Source organism: Cryptomeria japonica, chromosome 3 (assembly GCF_030272615.1).
Source record: "Cryptomeria japonica chromosome 3, Sugi_1.0, whole genome shotgun sequence".
In the NCBI taxonomy this organism is placed as follows: domain Eukaryota; kingdom Viridiplantae; phylum Streptophyta; class Pinopsida; order Cupressales; family Cupressaceae; genus Cryptomeria; species Cryptomeria japonica.
Window position 1 is genome coordinate 93475322 of NC_081407.1, and position 25281 is coordinate 93500602.

Here is a 25281-nt window from a genome sequence, read left to right on the forward strand (position 1 = left end):
CAATGGAAGAAAATTATGGACACAAACATGGAATTCCTGGACATGGAGCGGATGCGGCAACGGATGTTCGGAGTGAAGAATCAACTTCCTTCCACACTTTCCGATATATTATGAAGTGACATATACCAGGTGGTTGGCTTTCCTCAATTCCAAGTTTGGAACCGGACATGGAGCCAACCTCGCCACAGCTCACCAGATCCTAAGAGCAGGATATTACTGGCCTACGCTTTTTAAAGATACATTCAATCACATTAAGACTTGCCACACATGTCAAGTCGCAGCTATAAGAGAGAGAAATCCGGCCATGCCACTGAATCCCGTGATTGAAGCCAGACCATTTGCGAAATGGGGAATGGACTTTATTGGTGTTATCAACCCCGCATCCTCAGCACAACACAAGTACATCATTACAGCTACAGATTATTGTACCAGATGGTCAGAGGCACAGGCACTTAAGGTTTGTTCAACTGAAGTTGTAATCAAGTTTCTAGAGGAGAACATAATCACAAGGTTTGGATGTCCCTATGCGTTGGTTTGCGACAATGGATCGGCATTCACATCATTGAGATTCTCAAATTGGGCTTTTGAGTACGGGATAACCCTCAAGTTTTCATCAAACTATTATCCTCAGGGTAATGGATTAGCAGAATCTACAAACAAAAATTTGCTCAGTGTTATCAAGAAATTAATAGAGAGAAGCCCCAGAGAATGGCACACCCAGTTGAGATTTGCTTTATGGGCAGACAGAATCAGAACAAAGAACGCATTAGGCATTTCGCCTTATTTTCTAGTCTATGGTCAGGACCCAGTCTTCCCCATGCAACTCAGGATTCCAACCTTGAGATTCATTCAGGAGTACATGGAAGACACTGATGCAGTGCAGGCCAGGTTGACACAGTTGATGAACCTAGAAGAGAAAAGAGATCAAGCACTGGATAACTTTGCTAAACACCAAGGAGTGGTGAAGAGATGGTTTGATCGACAAGCAAGAGTCAAGGCGTTCCGAATTTCGGATCTCGTCCTGTATTGGGACAAAGCTCATGAGAAAAGGGGAGAACATGATAAGTTTGATAAGCTTTGGAAAGGTCCTTATCAAATTTCAGAGATATTGGGAGAAAACGCATTTAGATTGCAGACTTGGGAGAAAACGCATTTAGATTGCAGACTTTAACTGGAGAGGACATCCCGTTGCCTGTCAATGGGAGATATCTCAAACATTATTTTCAATCCTAAAATGCCAAGGCCTTCCCTTGTACATAGTTAGTTTAGTTCGCTTTCGTTGTTTTTTGTTTTGTTTTGTTCCCGTTTTGTTGTAGTTTAGGTGCTTTTGCTTTTAGGTTAGTTTGTTTTGTCCTGAGGGGTATCCATTTGACATTGGGTGATTTTGTTATATAACGCTCTGACTTCCTGCTGGATTGTTGGATGCATTTGGAAAATCATGAGGTCTTTTGGAATTACTAAGGGAGTTTCTTTTAATGAAGCTTTGAGTCAGGACGTATTTGCATTGAAGTAGGTTAGCTTATTGAACTCACGTATTCTGTCCTTCAGTTATTATATTTTCACATACTTATAATCTCCGAGTCATTATGGTTTACAGGCGAAGCTGTGATCAGTGAAAAATCTAAAGTCTAGCTTCAGCGCCACCACAATCCTCAAACCCTAGTGAGTTTCATTACTCACGAGCCAAAGAATCGACAGAACTGAAAAGCAGTATCAAAAGAAAAGATAGAAAAATGAAAAAATCAAAAGAAAAGAAATGAGCTAAGAGGAAATATCAAATTGGCTAAAGGGAATATGCGAATAACTCCATCGGGGCTATAGACGCCTGACTGGCAATGGAGCAATATTCGTGAGCTTGTGGCGATAACCTCGTCGGGACTATAGACGTCTGACTGGCAGCGAGGCTCTATCCAGGATGCTTTTGGAGTTTAGACCAACTACGTAGCTTATCACAGGGGAACCTGAAGATCATGATTGTCTTGTTGAGGGGAATTAACGCATTTGCACACACATGGGTAACTGTGGACTTGATACTTTGTCTCAATATGATGGTCTCTTCTTGTAAGTGTTTCTTAACTCCTGGATTTGTTGAGAGAGGTTTTCTGGGTCTTCTTTTAGAAAGATTGATTCCCAAATGTTTTGCAACATTTCTCAGTGGTGTCGCCAGATGTTGTGACCATTTCACACATCGCCCCATCGCAAATGGGGACCCCCTCTTTTTGCTTGTTTTTCGTTCGTTTTCGCTTTCGTTTTTAGGGTTTTGTTAGTTAGTTAGTTGTCTGGATTTAGGGCCAAGCCTTAGGGTTTTAAATTTTGCCTTTTCAAGCCAAAATCCAGTCACTTTTGAGAGCTTTTTGAGCTTCTTTTCTAGAATGCAAATTTTGAATGCAATGAATTCGCCAAAATGGTCTAATTTTCAATTGGAATGTTCATGCAGAGCTTAAACTTGTCTAAATGATGACCGTCAATGTGAATTTTTGTCTGATTGAATATTTTGACCAAATTTTTGAAGTTTGATCCTGGGCATTGGAATTGATTTGTTTTCGCCTCGTGAAGTGTTAAAATGTGAAAAATCTTGATATTTTGGCCTGTAGGAGCAAAATCGCTCCTGTCCCTCAGTGAAGGACCGGAGCTACAATTCAAATTTCACCTTGTCCGTGTAAGATTTTGATGACTTAGCAATTGGAGGACGTCCGAAGGAAGATACTTTGCCAAATGAATATAATTTGAGATGCAAAAAATGAAGGAAAATGACCTATATTGACTAAATCGCTCCTGTCCCTCTCCCAGGGACCAGGGCGAGGTACCTTGTAGCCCTCGTCCCTCTCCCAGGGACCAGAGCGATTTCCTCCATTTTGCAAAATCCAGACAGGGGTCAAGGCAAGTTTACGTTCAAAAACGAAGGAGAACATGAGATGAATGCATTGAATATAAATTGAAGATTTTTGGGACGTCCATACCAATGCTAAATGCCTAGTTCGCTCCTGTCCCTTAGGAAGGGACCAGAGCGATTTTTGATATAATTGCCTTTTTTGCAAAATTCCAAACAATGTCAAGGCATGGACGGATAGAGTAAAGAAGGACGAATCCGTTGAATATAAACTTAGCACATGGCAAAGTAAGATGAAAGCCACAAGGGAAGGATCGCTCCTGTCCCTCTCCAAGGGACCAGGGCGATACAATGGTGAAGATACGTCCCTCTCAAGTTCAAGGTCGTCCCTCCAAGGTTCAAGGCCGATCCAAGCCAGGACAAAAGGTGGCGAGGACATTTCAAGGCGCTTTCATCATGCGCAAACACTTAAAGGACGTTAAAATAAAGAAATTGACACCCTATAACATAGATCGCTCCTGTCCCTCAGGAAGGGACCAGGGCGATGTTAGATGCATTGGCCATTTCATGCAAAATTTACGTAAGGACAAGACATTGCAATGTTTTAGAGGGTCCATGGTATGGTAAAAGATGATAAATGAGAGTTTTGAACGTGAAATGATCATTATTTTGAGCATGGAGACTAGATCGCTCCTGTCCCTTTCCAAGGGACCAGGGCGATTTGCTTTGGATTCCTTGTTTTGCTTCAAGATTAGGCTAAGTCAAAACGTCTTAAGATAGCATATGGTCCAAGGCATCGTTTGAAGATAATTCGCAAGGGTTTTGAACGTCCAAACATCGCCAAATAATGTAAAAGCCTCACATCGCTCCTGTCCTTTGGACAAGGACCAAGGCGATATCATCAAAAGCACGCACGTTCCTTCAAGATCAAAGCGAAGCAAGGTTAGGTAAGGTGAAGGACGACGTTTGAAGGACATTACAATGAAGATCGAAGTGCAAAGTTGACAAGGTCAAGGAAAGGACATGGATCGCTCCTGTCCCTCTCCAAGGGACAAGGGCGATGATCCCTTTAATACGCTCAAAACTTCATGCGAGCAAATGGAATAAGCGCAAAAGACACGAACAAAGGATGTTATTCGCCCACAATAAAAGATCGAAGTTAAAAGATGCAAGATGGACATGGAAACAAGAAGATCGCTCCTGTCCTTTGTACAAGGACCAGGGCGATGTACACTCAAAAGGCACTTAAACACACATGCAAGAGGATCAAATGCAAAGAACCTATCAAGATGATCGATTTTTAACGTGGAGATGAAGAAGTTGATCGTGAAAAAATGCAAAACCAAGACAAAATAATGGATCGCTCCTGTCCCTCTCCAAGGGACCAGAGCGATGAGGTACGTCCCTTTGTTTTCCAGTTTTGGCGCCAAATTAAACAATTCAAATTTTCCTTAAATGCTAAATCAATTTAAAAAATTGAAAATCCATTTTTATTGGCATTTAATATGGCGTTAACATTTATTAATTATTTTTGCCTTATTTAAAAATCGAAATTTGCAATTTAAAAACGCAAGGCATTAATAATTAATTAATTAATTAATAAAAAAATCGATTTGAGCGCTCATATATGGGGGTCGGCCTTGTCATTTCATTGCAAATCATTTAAAAAATGATTTTATTTTTTATTAAGTCGGCCTAAGGGGTAAAGGATGCAAGCGCTATATAAGGGGGGTGGAATTATCATTTTCTACATCATTATTTTACCTTCCTTTATGCGAGTTGACAAGAGGCGAATATAGTGCGAGTTTCATCTATCCAAGGTGGCGAAGACACTCCAAAGGTGGTGCGAATTGCATTGAAGATCAAGGGTGGCGCGCTTAGACATTCCAAAGGTGGTGCGACTTCAAACCAAAGGTGGCGAAGACATTCCCAAGGTGGTGTGAGGCGTGCGAGGTGTGTTTAAAGAGTTGCGAATTGCATTGAAGATCAAAAGAGGTGCGAATTTGAAGACCACACCAAGTGCGAAATTGAAGATCACATTCTCTCCAGAGGTGGCGAAATCAAATTTGAGGGGATCGTATTGAAGATTATCTTTATACCTCAATTTTGCCTAGGCAAATTTTGTTTTTTGCATTCTAGAGTTAGCGCTTTATCGAGGTATGGCGATTTAATTTTTATTGTTTTATTCATTCATCGTCATATTTCAAATTTTGAATTTTAAATCTCTTAGCTCAATCGTTGTATTTTAGGAAATGATAACTCTAGGGACTTATCATGAGGTTTCCTAAAATCTATCTCTCTTATCTACGTTATTTATTGCAAAATCTATTTCTTATAATGAAATGTTGTGTAGGTATGGCGACCCCAAAGGCGGGAGCATCCACCAGTCGCTCGGCCCTCATGAAAGAAGATCAGAAGACTGAAGAAGTGGAGACCAAGATCGTGTCCAAGTGGAGCAACATTAGAGATACAAACTTGGGGAACTTTAGCACGAGGAAGTTCCGAGAGGTCCCTTACATCGGCAAGCCATCACCTGTCGCCCGGAGAATAATAGAAAGTGGCATCATTAAGGCGGCCGGTTTTCCTCCAGCCATTCAGTGTCACGAGTTGATGATCGAGTGTGCCCGTCATTACAATCCACAGTCCAGGACAATTGTGTCCAATGAGGGAAACATTTTGGCGTACCTTTCAGAGGAGGCCATAAGTGAAGCCTTCCATCTTCCAGAGCACAGGGACATGATATACAAGAGCATTGAAGGAGCCAGATCAGTGTACGATGATGATCCAGATGCTTGTCTAAGCATAATCAACAAGAACTGGCTACTCAAGAGTCGTCCCCGTCTGAGCAAAGTACCGAACACACCACACCGGATCGATTTCCAAGAAGAGTACAGAGATTTGATTACCATGCTCAACAGAGTTACAGGAGCACCTCATGCCTTCTATTTTGAAAAATGGATGTTTTATTTCATCCAGGTGATTGTTCAAGGGAAGGGTACAATACATTGGGCTAGGATAATTAGCCATTGCTTAGACGTACAGTTGAGAAGACTCAGGGCTACTAAGTCCTTCCACATGAGTTCATATGTCATCTATGCCTTAATCAGGAGCGTTGAGTACGCAGGACTACCTCACAGAGGAGTGATTGGAAGAGGACCCGGTGAGGTCAGAGTTTGCGAATCCTATACCTACTTGCATCATCCACCAGGGAAGAACTACAAGTTAATCAATGATACTTTCACGATGAACATCACAAGGACGTTGCAAGGAGGGATTCACAACAGATTATCTCAAGATGCCCAGGAGTTGATCAAGAGGTACGGTGCTTGGTTCATTCAGTTTCCCAAGTTCACTTACATTAGAGTGTATGGATGTCCTTTACCTCCATACATGTTGCCGAGATACCCGACAGACAGAATTGTGTTACTTGAAGTAACAAGGCAGTTGGCAGCATATGTGAAGGCATTCAGACACAGACATCAGAATGGAGTTCAGGTACCTATTATTTTGGGTAATTCAGTTGAGGTATGTCCCAATGTCTCAGCCATGGATGATGCAGAGAGGGAGTTAGCCTTGTATCCTTTTTCATCTTTTGCTTGGAGGAATAGTTTTGATCCTCATGGACATTTAGAGGAGACAGTCGGTAGAAGATTTAGACATGAGTACCAGATTGAAGATTTTATGATGAATCTCCTAGATGATCTCGAAGTGAAACGTAAGATACATTCTAGATTGCCTTTGGATTTCATCAGGAAATGTAAGATTTACAGAGTGGCCGACCAAGCTTAGGACAACGGCAGGCACATCCAATCTTCATATGATAGAGAAAGCAAAACAATAAGTTTGAATTGGAATGAGCCCGAGGCCGTGGATTTAGATGAATTGATGGCACCAGTCTTGTCTTGTACTCGCAAATGGGTAGACATTCAACATCAGAAGTTGAGAGAACAAGGCATAGCCATGTCTTTTACTTTGGAAGAAAAGCCAGCCGAAGGAGGAGCCAGTGTTAGTGAAGGCAATCCTAATCCTAGGAATTCAGGTGAAGGTAACCTTCGATGTGCCAGTGAGGGCAATCTCCATTCGAGAGGTTCAAAGAGAAAGGAAAGATCAGAAAAGAAAGAGCCTTCCAAGAAAAAGCAAGGTGCTAACAAAGATCAAACACCAGGTACTTCTTCCAGGCCAGAAGATAGAACAGTTCGAGTGGAAGAATCCATGGAATCGATGGTACAGAATGACAGACAGGAGGAAGAACAGGCACAGCATGTTTCATCCGATGGATCTCTCCAAGACTATGATTTAGATAATGATAATGAAGTAACGTCTCCTCCCAGACAAGAAGAAGTAGTACACAAAGAAATTCAAGTTCAAGAGACAAGATCAAATATCCCAGATTGGTTGAAGGAAAGATTGACTAAGGTGATCGTAATTGAGGACGAGGACAGTGAAATCGATCTAGAGAGCCTTGTTGGACGTTCACATATGACAACAGAGAAGAAGAAGGCTACAAAGATGTCCAAGATGATTCGAGATGAGACTGGATCTAGAAAACTGCAGATAGCTACACCGGCAGCAGACAAATATGAGGGTGAGATCCTAGCAGAGGACTATCATATACAGACTATTGAGTTAGGACCATCCACAGCAGAGCAGACTTTAGATGATGCCACCGACACATTTGAGGCATTGAAGGACAAGTTCAGAGAAGAAGTAGAAAAGAATAGAAAGCTTGAGAAAGAGGTCGGTGCATGGAGGACATATTTCAGTCACATCAATGAACCTTTGGGACGTCAGGATCCAGTTAGATCACCATTGCAGGCATTGCCCCTTCAATCAATCAATGAAGCGGAAAGATTCAGGAATATGGTCCAGCGTACATGTAATTGGATGGATAGATCTCACACGGTGGCCATTGAGTTTATTACAAGGATGTCGAAGATCACCCACCAGGCTATCCAAGTCCTTGAGATAATCCACAGACTGATGGCAACAGTAGCTGCATTTGCCCATACCAAGGACGTTGTCATTCCTGTCTTGAAGGTTATAAGACATACATCCAGAAGAATCTTAGCACAAGAGAAGATCTTGGAAGGCGATTCTCACAGTTTGTTTCAGTGGTCAACCTTACTCCATATAAAGAGTGTTCTCTTTGAGGACATCAGTATTAGATGTGGTCAAGTTGAGGAGGTGATCAATCCGATCCAGGACAGAGTATTTGAGGTACTTCGTACCATTCTTGGCAGAAGGATCGAGGTCGAGACAGATGTGGATTTACAAGAATTTGAAGATAGAATCAAGATCATCTTTCGCAAGGACGCAGATGTTACAGATGAGCAGTATGATCAGATGTATGCCACCATGCTCCTAATTGATAGAACTAAGGAACTTGAACCCACTTGGGACACAGCTCTTCTAGATGCATTTGATCAGGTTATCCACTTAGAAGAGAGTATCAAGAATCTTCCCGAGATTCCAAGCACAGAAATCGAAGGAATTGTGACAAAATTCATTGCATATGCTAAGAAAGAGAATTGGAAAGGGAATAAGATTCTAGATGAAAGGTTGTTACAGATGACATGACATCTTATTTCTCATTGGCTGATACCTCCTAGATTTTTGTGCCAAATTTAATATTTGGCTATGTATTTAATGTTGTTCAGTAAAAAGGAGGTCATTTGTAACAAACCCTAATTAGGGTTTAGGTGTCATGATCTTGTCCGTTGATTTACTTTCAATCTGGACCTTTCATTGTAATTGGGGATGCTATTTATACCCCCATTTTTCATTTCATTGATATAGAATAGTCAATAGAAAATAGAGAATAGAGTTGAGAGATTAGAATTGTAAGCAATTTTTATTTTGTAGCAAGATTGAGTCTTGAAGAGAGAAGTTCAAGCAATTGTTGTATATGATGACTTGGAAATCAATAAAATATTGAAGTTATGGTGTTTTGTTGCAAGTTTCTTGAGTTATCTTCATGGTTGTTGGATGTACTTGAATCATGCTCAATCAAAGTAGTTTGTTAATTTGAAAGGCTAAGTGTGAGGTTTGATATTTGGTAGGATTCGCTATCCAAACCACTAGCTTCTTGCTGATTGTAGGAACGCCTTGCGTGGTCGACTGGAAAACGTTTTGAGTCCTTAACCTTCAAGCATTTTCGCATCTAGGATATGTACCTTCGTAGTAGTGTCCTTGGTCTTTGATGCATTGAACACCATTATTACCTTAGAAGATCGCACTAATTTCAGTTGAGTTGTTATCTTATGGCAAAATTGAAATTGGTTGAGTCTTGCCAAGTCTCATTCATGCTAAGTCGTTCATAGGATTAAACTAGATTAGATTTACTCAAACCCTGTCCTTTTTCCTTTTTTTTTGAAAGTTCCTTTTAGATTAGTAAAACCTTCGAACTATTGAATCCGTAAGAAGCCTTGAAGGAAACAGCAAATCACATCATACCACTAAAAAAGCTTGTCCACACGTGGAGACCCCACTAAAAGAACCTTGGAGTCCACCTAACTGATCCTTTTTGCAGATCTTCAGCAGTTAGAGACTATTTTCTCAAGAGAGGATAAGATGCCTAATGGTATTTTATTCTGTGTATGATTGTGTACAAAATACACGTCAACAGTCGGCCACTCTGTAAATCTTACATTTCCTGATGAAATCCAAAGGCAATCTAGAATGTATCTTACGTTTCACTTCGAGATCATCTAGGAGATTCATCATAAAATCTTCAATCTGGTACTCATGTCTAAATCTTCTACCGACCGTCTCCTCTAAATGTCCATGTGGATCAAAACTATTCCTCCAAGCAAAAGATGAAAAAGGATACAAGGCTAATTCCTTCTCTGCGTCATCCATGGCTAAGACATTAGGACATACCTCAACTGAATTACCCAAAATAATAGGTACCTGAACTCCATTCTGATGTCTGTGTCTGAATGCCTTCACATATGCTGCCAACTGCCTTGTTACTTCAAGTAACACAATTCTGTCTGTCGGGTACCTCGGCAAAATGTATGAAGGTAAAGGACATCCATACACTCTAATGTAAGTGAACTTGGGAAACTGAATGAACCAAGCACCGTACCTCTTGATCAACTCCTGGGCATCTTGAGATAATCTGTTGTGAATCCCTCCTTGCAACGTCCTTGTGATGTTCATCGTGAAAGTATCATTGATTAACTTGTAGTTCTTCCCTGGTGGATGATGCAAGTAGGTATAGGATTCACAAACTCTGACCTCGCCGGGTCCTCTTCCAATCACTCCTCTGTGAGGTAGTCCTGCGTACTCAACGCTCCTGATTAAGGCATAGATGACGTATGAACTCATGTGGAAGGACTTAGTAGCCCTGAGTCTTCTCAACTGTACGTCTAAGCAATGGCTAATTATCCTAGCCCAATGTATTGTACCTTTTCCTTGAACAATCACCTGGATGAAGTAAAACATCCATTTCTCAAAATAGAAGGCATGAGGTGCTCCTGTAACTCTGTTGAGCATGGTGATCAAATCTCTGTACTCCTCTTGGAAATCAATCCTGTGTGGTGTGTTCGGTACTTTGCTCAGACGGGGACGACTCTTAAGTAGCCAGTTCTTGTTGATTATGCTTAGGCAAGCATCTGGATCATCATCGTACACTGATCTGGCTCCTTCAATGCTCTTGTATATCATGTCCCTGTGCTCTGGAAGATGGAAGGCTTCACTTATGGCTTCCTCTGAAAGGTACGCCAAAGTGTTTCCTTCGTTGGACACAATTGTCCTGGACTGTGGATTGTAATGACGGGCACACTCGATCATCAACTCGTGGCACTGAATGGCTGGAGGAAAACCGGCCGCCTTAATGATGCCACTCTCTATTATTCTCCGGGCGACAGGTGATGGCTTGCCGATGTAAGGGACCTCTCGGAACTTCTTCGTACTAAAGTTCCCCAAGTTGGTATCTCCAATGTTGCTCCACTTGGACACGATCTTGGTCTCCACTTCTTCGGTCTTCTGATCTTCTTTCATGAGAGCCGAGCGACTGGTGGATGCTCCCGCCTTTGGGGTCGCCATACCTACACAACATTTCATTATAAGAAATAGATTTTGCAATAAATTACGTAAATAAGAGAGATAAATTTTAGGAAACCTCATGATAAGTCTCTAGAGTTATCATTTCCTAAAATACAACGATTGAGCTAAGAGAAATTCAAGGATCAAAATTTCAAAATTTGAAATATGACGATGAATAAATAAAACAATAATAATTAAATCGCCATACCTCGATAGAGAGCTAACTCTAGAATGCAAAAACAAAATTTGCCTAGGCAAAATTTGAGGTATGAAGTAATCTTCAATATGATCCCCTCAAAATTGACTTCGCCACCTCTGGATAGAACGTGATCTTCAATTATCGCCTTGGACGTGGTCTCAAATGGGTCTTCAAATTCGTACTTTGGCGTGGTCTTCAAGTTCGCACCACCCTTTGTCTTCAATGTAATTCGCACTCTATATTAGCGCCACCTTTGGTATGAAATCGCACCTCTTCAAACACACTTCGCACTCCACACAAGATGATACTAGCGCCACCTTTGGATGAATGAAACTCGCGCCACCTTGGATAATATTCGCACTATCTTTGAACACACTTAACACTTTCCTTCGTCTTCCTTAATTCGCATGTAGAGAGGTAAAATAATGATGTGAAAATAATAGTTTTCACCCCCCCTATATATATAGCGCTCTCATCGATTTATCCCTTAAGCCGACTTGATAAAATATAACAATTTCAAACGATTTTTAAATGATTTGCAATGACATAACAAGGCCGACTTCCATATATGAGCGCTTGAAATCGATTTTCATTAAGTAATTAATTAACTATTAATGCCTTGCGTTTTTTAATTTGCAAATTTCGATTTTAAATAAAGGCAAAAAATAATTAATAAGAGATAACGCCATATTAAATGCCAAATAGAAATGAATTTTCAATTTTTTAAATTGATTTAGCATTTAAAGAAATTCGAATTGTTTAATTTGGCGCCAAAATTATGAAAATGAAAGGGACGTACCTCATCGCTCTGGTCCCTTGGAGAGGGACAGGAGCGATTCACCATCTTTGGCATGATTCTTGCGTTTTCAACGTTCAACTCCTTCATTTCCACGTCCCAAATCGATCATATGGTGGTCCTTCGAATTTGAATCTCTTTCTTGTGCGAGCAAGTGCATCTTATGACCATCATCGCCCTGGTCCCTTGGAGAGGGACAGGAGCGATCCTAAGGTTTTTGCTTGAAATTCTCCATTTTGGTACGATCCTTTCCTTGTGTCATCTTCCAGATGCCATTTAAAACCTTGTGCGTCCTTGTCTTAACGTGACTTTCAAAGAATGTCATGTGTTTTGTCTAACATCGCCCTTGTCCCTTGGAGAGGGACAGGAGCGATCTCCATGTCTTCATGTTCATCTTGTATCTTTGACCTTCGTACCTCCATTGTAAGGCGAATAATATCATTGCTTGTGTCCTTTGCGCACGTCCCACTCGCTTTTGCAAGGTACCTTCGATGTTATAAGGATCATCGCCCTTGTCCCTTGGAGAGGGACAGGAGCGATCCATTATTTCTCCTTGATCTTGGCGACTTTTAAACTTCGATCTCCTTTGCAATGTCCTTCAAAACGTCGTCCCTTGCCTTGCTTGTCCTCGCCTTGCCTCGTTTTGAAGGAACATGAGTGCCTTTGATGAGATCGCCTTGGTCCTTGTCCAAAGGACAGGAGCGATGTGAGCTCTATGTTCATTTTGGTGATTATTTTACGTTTGAAATCTTCGTGTATCATCTTCCTATCATACCATGGATCCTCCAAGACGTTGCGAAACCTTGACCTTACGTAAATCTCGCATGAATTGGCCAATATATCCAATATCGCTCTGGTCCCTTGGAGAGGGACAGGAGCGAAGTTTATCATTGCGAGCTTGTTCTTGTTTATTTCAACTTACAATTATCTTCAATGCGTGTAATAACGTCCTTTCGATCCTCTTGGTAGCTTAACACTTGCTTGTCTTTTGAAATCGATGCTTTAATAGAAATATCGCTCTGGTCCCTTGGAGAGGGACAGGAGCGATATGGGTCTTAGAGTGCACATTCCTTCCATGTGATGACCTTTACAACCTTGCGCTTGATGGAAATGCCCTAAAATGTCTTCGCCACCCTTTGTCTTGACTTAGATCGGTTTTAACTTGAGTGAGGAGCAAAATAATCATTGTATCGCCCTGGTCCCTTCCTGAGGGACAGGAGCGAACTTGCTCTTGTGGCCTTCATTTCACTTTGTTACCTTCCAAATTCATATTCAACGGGCTCGTCCTTCTTCACTCTATCCGTCCATGCCTTGACATCATTTGTAACTTTGCAAGAAAAGCAATTATATCGAAAATCGCTCTGGTCCCTTCCTGAGGGACAGGAGCGAACTAGGCATTTAATACTGTTATGGACGTCCCAAAAATCTTCAATTTATATTCAATGCATTCATCTCATGTTCTCCTTCGTTTTTGAACGTAAACTTGCCTTGACCCTTGTCTGGATTTTGCAAAATGAAGGAAATCGCTCTGGTCCCTGGGAGAGGGACGAGAGCTACAAGGTACTTCGCCCTGGTCCCTTGGAGAGGGACAGGAGCGATTTAGTCAATATAGGTCATTTTCCTTCGTTTTTGCATCTCAAATTATATTCATTTGGCAAAGCATCTTCCCTTGGACGTCCTCAAATTGTTAAGTTATCAAAATCTTGCAAGGACGAAACGAAATTTGAATCGTAGCTCCGGTCCTTCACTGAGGGACAGGAGCGATTTTCCTCCTGGAGTCCTTTCTGTGCTCATGAAAATCTTCAATTTATATTCAATGGAAAGATCTCGTCGTTCTCCATCACTTCAAACGTAAAATTTGTCTGGACTCTGCAAGGATGATGAGATATTTGAAAATGAGCTCCCGTCCTTCACTGAGGGACAAGAGCGATTTTGCTCCTACAGGCCAAAATAACAAGATTTTTCACATTTTAACACTTCACGAGGCGAAAACAAATCAATTTCAATGCCCAAGATCAAAATTCAAAAAAGTCAAAATTTGGTCAAAATATTCAATCAGACAAAAATTCATATTGACGGTCAACACTTAGACAAGTTTAAGCTCTGCATGAACATTCTAATTGAAAATTAGACCAATTTGGCGAATTCATTGCATTCAAAATTTGCATTCTAGAAAAGAAGCTCAAAAGCTCTCAAAAACGACTGGATTTTGGCTTGAAAAGGCAAAATTTAAAACCCTAAGGCTTGGCCCTAAATCCAGACAACTAACTGACTAACAAAACCCTAAAAAAAACGAAAGCGAAAACGAGCGAAAAACAAGCGAAAAGAGGGGGTCCCCATTTGCGATGGGGCGATGTGTGAAATGGTCACAACAATGTTCTACTTTATCCAGGATTTTATAAGAGAGATAGTGGTCAATCGGGCCAAGATTATAAGTGATAACCTCGACTTTTGGTTGAGAAATGCGGAGAAAACAAAGTCATTTGGAATGACTTCCTACTTTGTGTACTTACTTGCAAGATTTGTCACATACAAGGGATTGATATGCAAAGGTGAAGTCGAAAATGGACCGAGACAGTACAAAGCTTACGAATGCTATCCACAACAACATACGTACAAGATTGAACACTATAAAAGGGTGAATGATGCTTTCACCATGTACGTCACAAGACTGCTACAAGGCGGAGTCCACAAACGATTGTCCAAGGCGGCGACAGATCTTATTGAACAACATGGATCGTGGTACATTCAGTTTCCCACCTTCACATACCTATGGATTCAGGGATTCAGATCCAAACCTTACAAACTTCCTAGGTATCCGACAAATAGAATGATCATACTCGAGGTGGTGAGACAACTTTTGGAGTTTGATTTTATCCGAAAGGAGAAGCACAGAATAGGGATAACTCTCCCTATTGCATTAGGAAAGACTTTGTAGGTGTGCCACAATGCGGCTGCAGCTAATTCAATCATTGAGGAACTTGAGTTTTATCGCCTTGGAACTTACAAGAGCAAGGATCGATTTGATCCGCATAATAATGTTGTGAAGATTAGAGGAGAAAAGTTCATACATAAGATTGACATTGAGGATTACTATGCTAATCTCATGGATGAGCAAGCAATAAAGAAAAGAATGTAGTCCCGTCAATGGATTTCATAAGGAAATGTGAACTCTTTTCCATTCCTAATCAGGTAGTTGATGATAGTGATCATACTCATCAGCGGTATGAAAATGAAGTAAGCCAGCCTATCTTATTGCCTAGTTGGACGCAGCCTAAGGTGTGGACTTGAATGAACTTATGAGAGAAGTTAATGATTTCTCCAGGGAATGGGTGGACAAAAATGTGAACAAATTGATAGAAATGGGTGTCACCCTCAACTATGAAAAAATGAGACAAGTAGAGCCTTCTCTTGATGATGATGAAAGAACACCTACAAATATAAGGATACATGCAGATGAGGAGAGTCATGCTCCCAAAAGAAGGAAGGCTATGCCTGGAGAATCTAAAATGAAGGGCAAGGAGACAGCCAATCAACAATCAAAGAAGAAGAAGCATAAGCCTATCGCTCCTTTATCCACCACCAGTTCTTCATCGGTGAAAGAAGTAGGAATGCCAAAGAGGAGCAAAGAGTTGAACAATGTTCCAATATGGAGATCTTGCCGAAAAATAATCAAGAATTACAAGCTACAGCACAGTCGGCACCGTTGAATGAGGATGAAGAGCAACCCAAATCTCCCACAGTCCATTTGAATGTTAGTTTGGGCAACAATGTATTTGATTTGACTAGGGATAGGGAGGAAGATGATGATGTCATCTTAGCACTAAGAGGACTAGATCGAGAGATGTGCCTTGATGATGGGATGGGCATTTCCACCATTCCCGATTGGTTACTACAGAGCATGGAGAAAAGCAAGATGATAGGGACGCAGCCTATTGAGAATATTGATGATGTCTTAGCAAGGACAAACAAAGAGAAAGAGCAAAAGAAGAATAAGATATTTTCCAATGTGGCTAAAGATGAAACAAGTGTGCGAATTGCACAAGTGGCTATCCCAATGGGTGATGTGACCAAGGATGCGGCCACTCCCATGGATTATCAAATCACTACAATTGACCTTGGACGAACCACAAAGAAGCAGGAGTTCCAAGAACTTGATGACACGGTCCAGGCAATCAGAGCATGATTGGATAGGGCGATTGAGAAGAAGAATATGTATAAGGATGAGAATAGGAGACTTAAGGAATATATTGCAGGGATGAGTTCCCATAGGCATGAGGATCCCACTTTTGTCTCACCTATTGCAGTTGATCGTGGATTTCACTTTGATCATGAGGCAGCGAGGAATACGCATACAAAATTTGGAAAGTGGATTGAAGATGTTACAAAACAGGTGGATGATTTCCTACCTCAACTTGTCCAAGCATTTGACAAATCGTCTATGCTCACATTTAGGATACAATATTTGGAAGGAGATTGGGATGATTTCCAACCGATACAATAGAAGACAATTCCCTGCCTCAAGGTGTTGAAGCGAATTCTGATGCCCAAATTGATCCATGAGGGAGTTGTACGCGAGGGGTATATTTATGAATTCCATGGATGGTATTGTTCATTGGCCATGCGGAAGTCTCTGTTGATACATGATAGCTTCGGTAAGATAAATGATTGAATGAGCGATAAATGAAGTCTCTCATTCAATCATCTATCTCATCGATAGACTATAATAGACTTCACTTATAATTCCTTTGTTCTATCATCTGATATTAATATTATAATTGCTCTCCTTATACATATGGTGCACTATCGGTTTTACCGATTATAATCATACAAACTGATGTTAAATTTACGATCATGCTAGGATCGTATTTCACGATCTGTGTTAATATATAAACATTGCAATCTAACAATAAACAGTAACCTTGATATCCCAATTGTTATCGGGCTTCATTGTTAATGTCACCGATTAGTTATCGGACTTCATTGTTACGCATTGACACCGATTAATATCAGCATTAGATTGGTTACGTATTGCAAACAAAAAGGCACGATCAAGTGGCATCTTGATCGGCCATGTCTAATAGACATGTCCGATCGAGGTGTCACTTGATCGTCCCTATTTTTTTATATTGCAGGTGGAGATAGAGCATTAATATATTAATGCTCTATCTCCACCTGCAATACACAGAATATAATTAATCACCAGAACAATTATATTGTGATAAACATTTACATTTAAATACAACAACATTATATATATACCTTGATCATTGAATTGGAATTTGAAAAACATTTACAGTCTCATATGAGCATGCTAGGAAAGATTGTGCAGAGATGGAAGGATCAATCCATGAGATTCAACCCAAAATCCTTTCATCCATTGAAGAATTGTTAGGGGTAGATGTCAGTGCTTTCAGCGGTCTACACTTAGAAGAGTTGAGATAAAAGATGAAGTTCATGTACTTCAGCCAGTTGGATTATTTGAAGAATAATCAGATTGATGATTTAGAAAAGATGGGAGAATGTTTTGGATGCTTGTTCGGATGCATTGGATGTAATGGATGCACAACAGGAGGCTTTGCCAAGCATCGCCATGCAAGAGCTAGATTATTGGAATATGCTGCTAGAGAGAGGAATGCAGGCCAAAATCTTCTAGAAGATTCCTTATTTGATGACTAAGCATCATTCCATTGGATCACATGTTGGTGATTCCAAATTTTGATGTAAACCCTATTAGGGCAAATTTAGGGTTGTGTTGGCATAATCTTGGCCCTTGATTCTAAATGAATCTTGGCCATTCATTCCTTTTGAGACTATGTATACCCCATTGCCTCTCATTTGTAAGAGAGAGATTTTTGAGAATTGTCACCTATATGCTGCAGATTTGAATACAATCATTGAAGTTTGGTGATTTTGTTTAAGTGTTGTATGCATATGTAGTTCTCATTGCCTCCAAGTTAGATTAGAATTTGTTTCAAGTTTCTTAGATTGAATGAAAGAAGTGTTGAGTGCATATGTGTGGAATCCATTTAATCCATACCACTAGCTTCTTGCTGTTTGCCTTGCGTGGTCAACTGGAATTTAGAATTGAACTTAACTTCAAATGTTGCACATCCATTGGTATGCATTGCCTTGATGGTATTGATGTTGATGGTGATAATTTGAACATCTATGAAATTAACCTTACATGATTGCACTAAGCTTGTGTCAAATTGTTCATTGATGATGAGACCTCGCCTAGTAAGATTCCATTGAATTGTTCATTGCCTCTTGCATTCTAGGTTTTAGATTAGAATTCCTAAAACCCTTATTCCTTTTGTCATTTTTTTTAAAATCTTTGATAGATTAGATCAAGAGCTATATTGCAAAATCCTAAGTCATAGGCATAACCTATTCTAAATCCATGATAAGCTCAGCAAACCCGAACAATTATGTAAGTCCCCAAGTGAAAACAGCATATCACATCAAGCCATTGAGTTAGCCACATGTCAAGAACTGACCGTAGAAACCTTGGAATCGTCTTAGTTGATCAGATATTTAGCATCTGAGGTGATTTTGTTCAAGAGAGGGTAAAATACTTTAGTATTTTATCATGTGTTCGTATGTGCATAAAACTCACATCAACAGGAACCTGTAACACCGGCATTTTTCTTCTTGGAAAAACAGAGTTCCAATACTCTATCTGCCTAAAAGTGGCCAAAAGGACCTACAAAGTAAACTTTTGAAATTAACATATTTATCAGAATTGGATTGTTTATTCACTTTGAATATCGCACTTCGACTGCCACTGCCAACCACTGGTTTATGTACCCAGTTTTGACCATTTATCCTTTCATTTTGCATGTCATGTAGACATTCTGTGTATAAAATGCAAAACCCCCAAACTAATCCACAAAATTCAAACAGGCACTAACTGATCCACTTTTAGTCTACGGAAAATATGACAAATCTGTAGGCTGATTTGCTGCTGTCCGGCAGCTTCCTGTTCCTTGGTTTGCTGACAGGTTTGTGTGAGAAGTTAGAGAAGAATCACATTAATACATCTTGAAAAATAAGCTTGAACTAAATGTATAATTTTGGCCTAGTAATATCTTTCCATGCACGTCTCCCTATGCAGTAAGTACATACATAATGTCTGATTTGTAACCAATGCATGTTAAGATAATTACTTTTACTACAATGAAGTTGATAAATGATATAAGCCCTACTACAGAATTGGAGAAATTGTATATATTAACTCTGAATTTATTTTTTGTGATTCTATGCTCCTGGGCTTGATGGATAGGCTCAAGGCGCCTTGTATGATCTCCCAAGGGACTCCATAATGTGGATGGGTTGTTAGGAAAAGTCTTATTGAAATCCTCATGCTCGCAGTCATAAGAGGATGAATAAGGAAACATGGATAGGGGGTGCAGATACAAGCGTTCCACTAGGTAGACCACTCCATGTTGAATGTTCCAATGTGCCTACCACTTGGAGCCAAAAGGGTGAATGTCCACTCTTGGGCTTAGTGTGAAGAGTGCTTCGAGCTAATCCCATCATGCTCCTTCATTCAAACTCTATTGCGATTAGACCTAGCTAATGAATTATGGTAATTATAAATTTATATGTATTTATACTTATGTATGTGATTACTAACCTTAATGGAAATAATCAAGATTTATGAATATGTAAATATATATATAAAATATTGTTTGATATGATTTCAGGACTTAATCAGGGTTTATCTTATTAAAAGGGCATTTTTTAGGGTAAAGTTGTAACCCTGACTATCTTACATTTCTTATTTGAATGGAATTTGTGATTCTAGAGCAAATTCTAGGGTAATCCCAAAAGGGGACATTACAGATTGGACAATGCACCAAGAAGAAAAACATAACTTTAGCAGTTGGAAAATGTTATAGATAATTACCTCCAATAGAGAAAATGCCGGCATTGTTGATGAGAACATTTAAACTACCTTGTTGAGCATTCCATGACGATGCAAACTTCCTAACAGATTCAAGGGAAAGGAGATCCAATTCCATCACCTGTACAAACGCAGTTAATAAAATCAGTAAATCAGATAAAATGTCAATTTATGTGAGTCTTTGATAGCTGAAAACACAAAACATAGTGAAAAGTAAGAACTCGAAATGAGAGGACCAAAGAAAATTTCAAAAACACCAGTAAGTTGTAGATAATTGGCGGAAAATGTACGTAAAATATATTACTCGGGTAGGATCAGACAGAAAGCCATGTTGACAAAAAAGACAACAGAAAATCCATCAAGTCAAAATTCATAAAAAGCTACAATCGAGTGAGAACAAGGAACATAACACGTGCACAAAGAAAACATGAATACAAATGAATGGTCTTCAAATAATATCATTGTAAGAGATGATATAACTGTTCTTTGGATACCAGTGAGTAATGTTGATGAATAGAAAACAAATGTTATACAGTATGATGTTCTTCAAAAATGCTCTCAGAGAAGCCTAAGTTGATTAAATTTCCCATGCACTCTACCCTTTAGCATTGAAAGTAAAAACATTTCTGGTGTGAAATCAGATAGCAACATACTTTCAATCATTCTACATGCAAGAAAATCGAGTACATACAATGCCTAACTAGTTGTGATTCTGCTTCCCATGAAAGACAAGCTAATGTACCATGCTGGGCTCCAGCATTGGCAGCGCTAATACATTTTCTATGAAGCTGGAGCTTTAGAGCAAACCAAATCGCTAAGTCATCCAAACAGATATGGAAATCCATTTTACCAAATTCTTTTTAGCTCCTTCAAGAACATCTTTACATCTTACCTTCTGAAAAGAGGTGTTGTAAGATGAAGTACAAACCATTGCAACATAATTAAGGATTGCTCTCCAATGAATGGATCTAAGAAAGAATTTTTAAATATCTATCCAATCTACAGCCACAGTTTCCATAAATTTTGATATTTGACAAAATATGTTATGATAGACTTTCCATATTGAACATGAAGTACGGTTCTTGCCAGATAAGAACTCTAAGCCTAAAGGAAGATGAAAAAATCAAAATACGGTAAATCATTCATAACCCGATTTCAACACAACATTCAATGTTTCAAGCAACATAAAGCATTCAACTTCTCTGAAACATTTCAGCCAGACCTGACCATATAAAATAGCATAAGATAAAATTGTAATTGAGTATGAGAATCGTGATTAACTCTCTCCTTGAGTCGATTAATCCTCAAACCAAGTGGAATGATATATTTGTTAACTCATTTTTGTGTCCTTGCTCCAATCAGGTGCAATCCTGTGAAGTGGGTCTAGGTATTGATGTGCAGTCTCATTAATCAACTGCAGAAAGTCGTTTCATGTGTCTTACCTTAAAAAGTAGGACCTTCGTAGCATTACACTAGAAGAAAAGAATGCCTCAACTTTACAAAGATTTTGTCGTTATTGTGTGCTGAAATCAGCCTATTTGCTGCAGCTTTCAGCCCTATGGCAATGATCATCTAACAACCCTTCCAAAACTTCAGATATGACTCGACAACATGTGGGTCCAACTGATCATATGGAAAGGCTCCCAAACTCTACCAATCTATTCACTCATCCAGCACGCCCAGCTGTCCATTCTCTTCAAACCCCTTAAACTTCAGCCCCAAATGAACATTCTTGCATGAACTACTTAGGAATATAAGAGTAAAGTTAATATCTCTCTGGATTTAGATCATTCCTATTCAAATTCAACACATGGTATGCAGGTTCTATACTCTAGGGATTTACATAATTCTCTCAATTAAAATTCAATCAAACCTGCAATTCTGAGTGCTATAAACTGCATACAGAAAAATTACAAGAAAAAAACTGAAATCAACATGTAACACTTGTTGTCTGAATATTTTATATTTTTTGAGTTTTAATTTTGCAGTTCTAATACAAACTAGCAAATGCCCAGAGTCCTAAAATTTAAATAGGCTCCAACTTCATCGATCAAATTACCAAAGACAATGTCTTTATCCAAAAGAACACTGCAAATGTATGTTTGCTGTTCCCCAGAGTAAATCAGAAAACTAAAAGTATATCTGTTATCCACCCGGGAAAACGCAGAAAAATAAAAATATATGACCGTTGTCTGCCTAAAATAAAGAAGCAGCACCTAAGAATGGTCTTAAATCAATGCCTCAAGTAAACTAACAAAAGCACCTAAGTTAGAACAAAATCTGCACCAAAAACAACAGTTACAAAAAACTGACAAATGGATTTGATTTTCTAGCACCCAATAGGCACAATTAATCACCAACATTAAGGTCTGATTTCTCCTAACTTATGTGCCACTAGAATGCCTTCTGAGTGAGCCCTATAAAATCTAACAATCCATTTTTATGAGGAAGGTGTTTTCCATATACCCCAACTTTACTTTCAATAGTTTAAACTTCCCATTCGATAGAGGCTTTGTCAAAATGTCTATAACCTGCTCATCTAAAGGAAAATGCTGAAGAATTGTAGTTCCCTTTTGAACTCTCTATGAAAATGATAACAAATATCAATATGCTGGGAGCAATCATAACACCCTGGATTTTTAAAGAGCTTGATGAAACTATTTTTGTTGCAGTACATTAATGAAAGCTCCAAAATTTGATCAGTAAGTTCTGCTATCAACTTGAGAAACCAAATAGTTTCACAACTAGCAAAGAATCTGATATGTAATTTGCTTCAAATAAACTTAATGTTACCACTACCTATTTCCTGCCTAACCACGACATTATTCCTAACCCCAAGCTGAAACAAAAATTTGAAGTGCTCTTCCTTGCACTATCATTACCTGTCCAGTCTAAATTTACAAAGCCATGCAACACTAACTCTTCATCTCCAGCATACTTCAACCCATCATAAATTGTGCTCTTCCAGTACCAAGGCACATGTTTGGATTGCCAAATCAAGTGACGATTAGAATCAAATGATTTTTCAATCCCTCATAATGTGCCTAACTAAACCCATTATATTATAATAGTGTATGCTGTACGTACCCTTCACTTGACAATGTATTGATTATTATGTCTAGGGTTTTATTGTACTCCTCTATTAAATAATCTTATGAAATTTATTCTTCCTTCCCCACGCTATGCATAGTGATAATGCTACCACTTCACCTCATATATTGCATCACTAACAAATCCCTTTTGTAAACTTTTGCTAGTTATTTCAGTGACTGGTTTAGCTATAATTAAGATCTATTCCATAGATCAATCTACTGTGGCACCATACCCACATTTGGTTTTGTAAACACCATGTCGTGGAATTCCTAAGCTCAATGTGAAACTGACGTTTGTGGGTAGTTGACCCTTTCGTGCCTTTAGGGGAATCCATAGCTACTAATCTGAATGTTAGTTTGTTGTTGTATTGACCCTAGTAGCGTTGTGGAGTCTGTAGCGGACCATTAGTCACTTTCCAATCAAGTGAGACCCCTGAGAAATAACTGCTCCATCAAAAAAATAGCACAAAAATTTGATTTTTTCAGTTGGATTTACAACAATTAAAATTCTAACAGAAACAACAGCTTAGTTGATAAAAGGGAACTCTCTGGCTTAGTGCTAGTCCTCATGTCTAAGGGTTTCCGGTGCATTCATAATGATGAAATACTCATAAGAGCATGAGTCGGGTCCAAAATCCTCTTACTGGGTAAGGTGGCCACTAACCCCAGCAAACAAGTGGTAAAGTTTGGCATCTAAAGAATTTGGATCCGCTCGAAATTATTAACTGTCGCTTTAAAAGGATCACAACGGTTTTCAAGGAAGGGGAGAAAAAAAAAGGTAGTAGACGATGTCGTATGTCCAAAATGGTATGTTGGAAACTTTACTCTACTTAAAACTTCAGAAAAAAAATGTTTTAACAGATCAGACCATTGTATAAGAGATGAAGCTTCTAGAAAAAATGGTTATGCTGTTTTTACATCATGTTGGGAAATTAAGAGAAGAATATTTTCCACCAATTTAATTCTTTAATCAGGAGGAACCATCAATCCAACCCAAATCTTCTCACTGAAAACATGATATCCAAGCCAAAAAAGAGCCAACTTTGAAAATCTACAAGGGAAAAGTATACACACTTCTATATCAAGAGGACTTCCCATCCCACACCAGTCCTTCTGCCATTTCTGTATCAAATCATGTGCAGCCTTAGTATTCCTGCATCCCATTACAACATGTGCCCCTGCTTCTGCCAGTTGCCTATAACAACAACAATTCACCATAACAACAGTAAAAATCCAAAAAAAATGTTAGATTCTGACCAAGGTGTGCGCTTTCTTTTAGGTACATGGATCTAACTAAATAAATAAATAAAATCTTACTGCACATAAAAGTGGTATAGCTTACTTTGCCATTTCTAAACCTATTCCACTTGTAGCACCAGTTACAATGCAGGTTAGACCATTCATAGGTGGTAATTGCAAAGGGTTTTTAAGGTGGCACGCCAAAATTCTCTGAAAAATAATATCATATAAAACAACAAGCAGACCCCTTATCCATTCGATCCATCCCAGCGAGCTCTGCTTCTTTATTGCCATATGAACTAAATCTCTCTTTAACTCCTTGCTAGACTGCATATACAATACAAATATAAACCCAGATATGCAAATGAATCGATCAATCCATCAATAAACTCTACCAATATAGTAGAGCGCTTATTTTAATGGGAGTATATGACGAATGACTCAGAACAGCTTCAGTGTTCATAAAATTGTCTTTTTCCCACGGTTTTTTTTTCCTTTTTCTTTTGACTGTGATTTGTTCTTTTTCCTGTAATCGACGGTTGCCGTGACTTACGCTATCCTGCACCATGGCCGTGACTTATGCTCCCCTGCACTATCTATCACGTGACATAAACTACACCTTGGTGTACAATTGGTATACCGAAGAGCCGTCGAAGGCAATTATGAAAAAATTTGGTATATTTTTTTACACATTTTTGTGTCATATATGATTTAAATTGGTTGGTCATTTAACAAATGATCTTTATATGTGCAACAAAAGTCTTAGTAGGGAAGTGATAGCTTTAAATCAACTACGCATCCATTTTAGAGATCCAAACATTACTAAAACTAGCATTTGCATTTTGGTGTGCATTGGGTACATCAAAAAGGTGTTGAAGGTCAATTAGGGAGAAAATTAGTTTATTTTTTTGCATATGTTTATGTAGTGCATGAGGTCAATTAGTAGGGACGTAGCTATTGTGGCTCCAAAACGTTAGCATCGTATCGATGGCATGCATAACATACATGCATACCCATGCCCAGTTGCAAGTAGGCCCTCACACGGGCTATGACGATGTGGACATAGCGGGGCATCGCATGGGTTGGGGTTGTGACGACGTGGACTCGTCGGAAAGGACATCCACAGAGCACGTCATGTCGTCGACTTTGGAGGGGCGTATAACACAC

At 39.3% G+C, this 25281-nt stretch overlaps 1 protein-coding gene across 1 annotated transcript in view; it reads right to left on the reverse strand.

The window, feature by feature from the left end:
• Positions 1 to 24664, reverse strand: part of LOC131044075 (dehydrogenase/reductase SDR family member FEY) — an 88772-nt gene extending 64108 nt beyond the window's left edge. The window contains exons 1-3 of the mRNA XM_057977346.2: positions 24218 to 24664; positions 23950 to 24070; positions 19787 to 19904 (exon numbers count right to left, since the gene is read on the reverse strand). Coding sequence (XP_057833329.2) covers positions 19787 to 19904; positions 23950 to 24070; positions 24218 to 24447 — 469 coding nt within the window. The 5' untranslated portion in view covers positions 24448 to 24664. The remainder of the gene's footprint in view (positions 1 to 19786; positions 19905 to 23949; positions 24071 to 24217) is intronic.
• Positions 24665 to 25281: the final 617 nt, after the last annotated feature.